The sequence below is a fragment of the Cricetulus griseus genome, assembly GCF_003668045.3.
Source record: "Cricetulus griseus strain 17A/GY chromosome 1 unlocalized genomic scaffold, alternate assembly CriGri-PICRH-1.0 chr1_0, whole genome shotgun sequence".
NCBI lineage: Eukaryota > Metazoa > Chordata > Mammalia > Rodentia > Cricetidae > Cricetulus > Cricetulus griseus.
The window spans coordinates 139,040,131-139,047,605 of record NW_023276806.1 but is presented as its reverse complement, the minus strand read 5'-3'; the positions used below and the strand labels follow the sequence as shown (position 1 = coordinate 139,047,605).

Genomic DNA, 7,475 nt, shown 5'->3' with positions numbered 1-7,475 from the left:
AGACAGTTAGTTATAGAACAGTAAGCATCTTAATTGAAACTAAAAGAATACTAGTTATGACATAGGTGGAGTCAGCCATGAATAACTTTTCCTCATCCTTGTCTTCCATAGTGCAGAACATAAAGCCATCCCAGAGTGAAGAAGTAGACCAGACCATTTCATTCTCAGGTCCAAAGAACCTCATTTAATCACGAACTAGGGGGAAGTAGGATCCCTCTGCCTTATATAGGAAGTTCAAGAAACTTAAAAATATAACCTCAAAAGGTCCATGCCATGGTAAGAGAAATGAAGACAGACACCAGTCACTTCAGGCCCTCAGAACTCAAGTTCTGAATGAGTGGATTCTTCCACCTTTTCCCAGACCCCTGTAGATTATTGAGTCTGTAGCAAATGGAAAATCCATTGACACTCCAAGAGCACCTCAGGTCCTGTTGCCTGAGCCTGGCACAGATGCCCCTCCCATGTCCTCATCCCAGTATCTCAGAGGAAGAAGGCAAATGCTGATGTTTTTAATCAAACCAAGTCAAATAAACAGGAATCCTAGATGCTTATAGAGTCCAGATCCCTCTCTGCTCACTCATTGCTCCTTGCACCTGTTCTGCAGGGGGTGCTTATCTGGAGGGGTCAAGAAGAGGAGACTTACAGTTTGCCAGACTGATTCCCCTGTAGCCATCCATTCCATGTCTTTTCAGAATTCTGGCGAACTCGCATCGACTGTAAACCTTGGCCTGGACAGTGACAGAAAGCAAGAGGAACCCCAGGGTGAGGAAAGCCTTCATGTTGCCTGGGAACCAGCTCAGCAGGTGCCCAGAGTAGCCTAGCCACAGTATTTAAACATCCTTTAACTCCCACCATCCTCTAGTGGTGTAAGGGCTCCACCTTTTGAGCTGTGTGAAAAGCGGGAAGTTCTTATGATCCACAAACTTTAAAGTCATTTTTATTTTCCCCTTAAGTTTGAATAAGGATGTTCTGGTCAATAGAGAACAATGAAATGAGACTGTTTAAAGACTTGGCTCACAAAGAACCAGGAGACCACACCCCTTTAAAATGGGGAACTCATTTTATTTTATATTGAATGGAGCAATATAAAGAATAACAAAGTGATTTTGTTTTACTGCTTAAAATAAGGTGTAACTATAAATCAACAGTCTTTTAAAATTAAATTGTTTTGTGTGCATTTACCATTTTCTATTGTCTTTTTCACTTAAAATTCTCACAAAATGAATCTCTTAGTATTTATAGTGACACAACTTCACTTAGTCTCCGTTACTAGACTTTCTTGATAGTATTATAAATTGTATATCGTTGCAGAACAGTGGTTTAGTTTTTGTCTGGGACATGATTTCACTGTGCAATCCTGGCTGATCTGAAAATTGCTGTGTAGACTAGGTATCTTTGAAATCTTCTGCCTCCTGAATGTTAAAGTTAAAGACATGTGCTACAATGCAAGCCACCTAGTTTTTTTTTTCTTTAAAGTTACTTATTTAAGTCCTTCTCTATCATAAGGAAATGAATAGAAAATCAATATGCTGGTCATCATTTGATATAAGAAACATAACTTTAAAACCCTGCACATTTCGTGGTCCAAACCCAGTGTAATAGTTGAAACCATCTCTGTGTGTATCAGGTATTTCTTGTGAGCCTTTCTTTGGTTCACCAGTCCCTGAATTATGACACAGACATATTATTAACTATGAAAGTTTTTCCTTTAGCTTAGGCTTGTTCCCAACTAGCTCTTACAACTTAAATTAACCTGTTGATACCAGTCTACTTTCTGCCACACGACTCTTTACCTCTCCTCTTTATGTCTAACTCCCTCCATGTCTCAATGGATTCTCTTACCCTACCAGATACTATCTTTGAGTTCCTCTCTGTGCCAGGAAGTCCCGCCTATTCTATCCTGCGTAGATATTGGCCATGTAGATCTTTATTAAACCAATCAGGTGCCTTAGGCAAGTGAGGCAAAACATAGACACATCTTCACTCAGTGTAAACAAATAACCCCAAAAAGCTGTGGGCCAAGTTGGGATCTTCTTTATTCGTCTTCACAGCCAGGTGAAGCAGAGTCATATGAAAGTTATGGGAGACAGCATAGTTATCTCCTCCACAGGGAAAGGGCTTGGTCCTGCTACAGAGATGGAAGTGGTGATGACTGTGGATTCCCTGTGTTCTCAATGGTGTGATTTCAGGAAATCCATCAGCATTCTCACTACTTAGGCCAGTTTGAGGAAATAAGTGAGGGAATTCTCTATCTGAGCTGAGGCCTACTTGCTTTTGGTGGTATTCAAGACCCACCCAACAGTCCAGAATACCTGGTACCATCACCACTATTTTGGACCCAGGTGGTGGTTTAAAAGGAAATGACCCCCAAAAGGAGTGGCACTATTGGGAAGTATAGCTTTGTTGGAGGAAGTGTGTCACTGTGGAGGAGGGCTTTGAGGTCTCCTATGCTCAAGCTACTCCCAGTGAGAGAGTCTATTTCCTGTTGCCTGAATTCAAGATGCAACTAGCACCATGTCTGCCTGCATGCTACCATTTCCCTGTCATGATGATAACTGACTGAGCCTCTGAAAAAGAAAGCCACCCCAACTAAATGCTTTTCCTTTGTCAGAGTTTCTGTGGTCATGGTGTTTCTTCACAACAATTGGACCTAACTAAAACGATCCATAAATCAACATTTTTAAGTATAAATAAAGCTCATGTGAACAACTTTCCTAATCGTGGCTTCCTCTCCCCCAATCCATTTCCATCTTAGAGAATAAAGGGTCACTAGGAAGTAATGAGACATTAAAATGAAATAGACCCAAACAAACATATCCAACTGAGTGTTGTCTTCAGATGTCATCAGCTTGGGGAACTGTGCTCATTCTTGGACACACCACCACAGAACTCGGCAGTAGCAAGCCCAGAATCAGCCTAGGAAGGAAGCTGCCAAGTCAGACAAAATGCCAACTTTATCATCAACTCTATTTCCAACAGTGAGAGTTTCACTCTGATAGGCATGAGAGAGTGCCAATTGTGCCTCCAAGACATTGGTTGAGCAGCCTATTGAAAATCAAGAACAATGCCACATTTTTCAGATTAATTTTGGTTCTTTAATAATGCACACTAAGATGGATTTGGAAGATTTGAAAAGAGAAAACTAGACAAAGATCACTAGCTGTCTCTTCTGTGTCCCTCCTAACCCAGTGTTCGGAACATACAGTTGTCATCTGTACAGCTTCAAGCATTCTGTTCACTAAACTGACTTTTCTTTACAAACGTTTGAACAGTTATGAACTTGTGCTCTGTTGTGAATTAAATAGGCAAATATTTACTCAGCATTCAGAGCCAAACCACTATCAATGATCCAGTGTGACTACTTCAAAGGCTGGAGGTGGTTCTGATCTCAAAAGTTATTTCTCCTGGTACAGAAGTTAGAGGCAGTGACAAATTTCAATAATATTTTTGATATAGTGAACAAGCAACTTAAAATAGAACAGGAAGCACCAATAATTGTGGCAGAGATTTCATTCATCCTTTTGTAAAAAATATGTATTTTGCCACTTTTTAGGTTGTTTAGAGATCTCAGATAATTTTGTTGCATTACAATGGAAGAGAATGCCAAATGTGTTCATAAATAATAATTTATTCAAGGATGGGAGTTGTGGACTTTATGCCTATGAAGATGGAAGTTTACTGTGGGTCTGTCAGATATTTGACTGTGCCCCCACAGTGGAAATGAACTTCAAAGATAAAAGTTTGGTCACAGTGCACGATATCTGTAGAATGTACTTGGAACCTGTGTTTGAAGAAGTGCACCAGACACAGGTCTCCAACTCATCCAATTCACCTAAAAATACATGGAAAAGACAGTGGCAATGGAAAAACACAAGACATGTAACCCATAAATGGAGAACAGTAATTTAGATGTGGAGATATAAATGGTCAAGTGCCCACAGAAAGAGAAACCAAGTAAAGGCAGTCTGGGTCTTGCCCTACAACCTGGGAAACACTGAGAGAATCTGATGGCTGCATTGCCTGGCAGCCCACAGACACCAGGACAGGTTAGAAGGCTATCTAACAAAGCATTTCAATGCTGCACTCTTCTTTCCCAGGAGGGAGACCCAGAGGAAGAATGGCACAATCACTCCCTGGAGACAATGAACTGGACACTCTGGCTTTGACACTCAAGGCACAGCTGAAGGACTGGTGTGTAGCTCAGTGGTCGAGTGCATTCTAGCACATGTAGATCCCAGCTGCTGTCCTGTGGCTTTCTCTTCCAGGCAGAAAATGATCATCTGCTTGGTGTACAGAGTTCTGCTGGTCACCTTGGAAATGGATGGAGTAGACTAGTAAGGGATAGACAGGCAATGACAGCAGAAGTGTCAGCAGCTCTTCCAGTAGGAAGAGGAAGGGAGGATCCAGGACCCTCATCATGGATTCCAGCCATTATTCCCTTCTGCCCTTTCCCAACTGCTAGTGACCCTGGGGGATTATTGAGTACAATTAGGTTAGCTGAGAGGGGAAACTCCATGATGCAGATTCCATGATGTGGTCATTCCTGATGGGTGGGGATTGCAGTGATGCAGTAGCTGTTTAGGTTACTCATGATTCTTTAAGTAACATCTTATCTATGCTCTGTAATAAAGCCAATACACTTCTTGGTTCACTGTGGTGGACTTTGGTGAACTGTTACTTTGATCTATTATTGGTGTCTTATATGGCTAAGTGGACCTTTGTTCACATCCTCCCATGAAAAGTTAAAGAAACACCAGTACAGAGAGACAGGGTGGTTAAAGTCAGAGTTATAATGCCAAATGCAGAAGTGGTGATAAAATAGAACCTGCATTCTGACCCCTAATCCAGGACCCCTTTCTACCTGCCCTTTGAAGCAACTCATTTCTGCCTGATATGACTTCCTCCAGGTGGGATTCAATATGACTTCTTTCTGTGAAAAACATCTCAATGAGGAGAAAAGACATTTTGATGCTAATATTTGCCGTTACCAATGAAATGGCCAGTTGTACTCATTTGCCTCTGATGTCACCTACACAGGTCACAGACTTTTTATTCAGATTCATATTCTTTAATAAAACCAACCAAAATTCACCACATACTTTTAAAAATCCATTAGTATGAAAAGCAGGTCAAGGCAATCATACAGAAAGAAGAACTCAGAAAATAGGAGCTTAGGAAACATAAAAAAAACAAAACAAAACAAAAAAACAAAAAAAACCACGACCAGTAATGTGTTTCTCAGAGACAAAAGGAAATATCACATGCAGGGCACAAGTCTGATGCTACACTATAATGCTATAATAAATCATTAGAAAGAAAGTCTAAAATATATTTAAAAATAAAAGATGTGGCTGCATTAAGAACACATTTATTGGGGAACTAAGAAATGTTCTGCAACCTGTGTCTACTTGAGGCTCTGGGCAATGAGAAGAAGCCTCCTGGACATCTCATATCTGTTGAGGAAACTTAGCACACACTGCCTGTCTTGGAGATCAATAAGCTTGGCGGAGGAGCCTACTACTTCTGAATGATGACCTCACCTTCAGCAATCACCACTGAATGTCTGTCTCAGGCAGTGCAAAAGCCAAATCTGAGAGCTCCCCTGTTTTTTTTTTTTTGTTTGTTTGTTTTGTTTTGTTTTGTTTTAGTTTTTTGTTTTGTTTTTTTGACTGTAATTCTTGAGACACTTGGAAATTCCTGCGCATGAAAAGTGGTTTGTTTTTAATTGAGAAATACCAATACTGCCTCCCCACTCAAGAAGAATTGAGCTTCAGAGACAAGATGATGAATTAGAAAATTAGCATGGTGAAATTTCCATCTATGATTGAGAAGTTCACTCCCTCATATACATGAATTAGACTTCCTTGTTCTGACTTGACTGAGAGTAAAAATGGGGAAGTGAGAATGTCCCAGGGAATCCCAGGCATTGTACTTTTTTTTTTCCTGAACAAGCTTTGTGGGTTCCGCAGTTCAGAGCTCCACTAAGCTGTGAGATCATCTTTAGTGTTTTGTCCTTTATATTCATAGTCTTGTTTAACTGTAATTCATATGACCATTTTTTGTGTTTTTTATGAAATACTGCTTCTCTGCTTATATCAATATTAAAATGAACTTGGCATGAGAAACTGCATGAAAATGACCTTCTACTTTCTAATTGCAGCATCCCCTGGGACACAGACCACCCTCATGAAGCTGCTTCTTGTATCCTGAGTCAGGTGACTTCTTGTAGGAACAAGCAGAAGGGCTTTATCCTAACCCACAAGGGCCATTTCGATGGTCCCTGTAATGCTTGGTTGCTAGGAAACAGCACAGAATTTGCGTGTGCCAAATACAAAACCAGGATATGTAACATGAGCATTCTAGCTGGGCTAGGTCCCACTGCCCTTCTCTGTCCCAAAGAAGCACACAGATGCTATATTATTTATACATACTGTTGGCTGCTGACTATGGTTTCTTATTGGCTAGCTCTGTCTAAATTAACCCATTTCTAATAATCTAAATATTTCCACATGGTCTTATCTTACCGGAGAAAGGGTCCAGGCCTGTTACTCTGTTGGGATCTACATTGCATTTGCTCAGGGTCTCCACAGCATCTCCCTGCTTATATTCTCTTTCTGCCCAGCTAAGTCACTTCCTGCCTGTCTGTGCAGACTTCCAGACCACTATGGTTAGCTTGTGGCAGTTTCTGTCCAACTATGTCACTTCCTGGGATCGTTGTCTCCTAGTCCTATCTGTCACCCAGCCTGGCCAATAGTGTTTTATTCACCAATCTATAAGACAAACATATACACAGAAGAACATTCACCATCATCTCCTCTTTTCTGTGGAAATTAAAAGAAGGGTTTCAACTTTAACATAGTAAAATTATATATAACAAAACAGTTATCTAGAACTATAGTTACAATATTTAGTCCATTAACATTTAGCACGATTTAAAGAAAATGTTCTATCATCTATCCTATCTTTGTGAGTCTAAAGTTTTATATGTAACTAATCTTTTATCACAACTAAGGAAAACTCTAACATAACTATTTGTCTTCAACTCCATCAAAAACCACAGGATAATATATATCCTATAGAATTGACAGAGATATCTTGCTACCTGGCCAGTCACCCAAAGTTTCTCTGTAAAGTTGAAGCATCCATCTTTGGCCCATGGGCCACAGTGTGTCTGGCAGACTTCTCAGTGAAGTGGGAAATTTTAAACTGTCTGCCTGTATTGGCAGCTTGTCAGTCAGTTTTCTCTGTGTCCTGCAGAATGTCTGGCAGACACTTCCGTGAGGCAGGAACCCTTCAGGACTGTCCATCTTGTTTTGCAAGTACAGCAGTCACTTTCCTATGGGTCCTGCATGTCCAGTTTATGCAGCAACAGTCAAACAGTCTAGGCAAGAGCGGTTTCTTGCCCAAACGGCTAGTCTTGCCATATTGAAAGCAAAGTCCATAGCAAGTTTCTTCAATGCCCATCATCCTCTCAG

The 7,475-nt window shown here is 40.6% G+C and overlaps 1 protein-coding gene across 1 annotated transcript in view; it reads right to left on the bottom strand.

Annotated features, from left to right (window-relative positions):
* LOC100750548 (lysozyme C-1) overlaps positions 1 to 779 on the bottom strand; it is a 3,963-nt gene extending 3,184 nt beyond the window's left edge. Inside the window, exon 1 of the mRNA XM_027392348.2 lies at positions 644 to 779. Coding sequence (XP_027248149.1) covers positions 644 to 779 — 136 coding nt within the window. The remainder of the gene's footprint in view (positions 1 to 643) is intronic.
* Between the last annotated feature and the right edge of the window lie 6,696 nt (positions 780 to 7,475).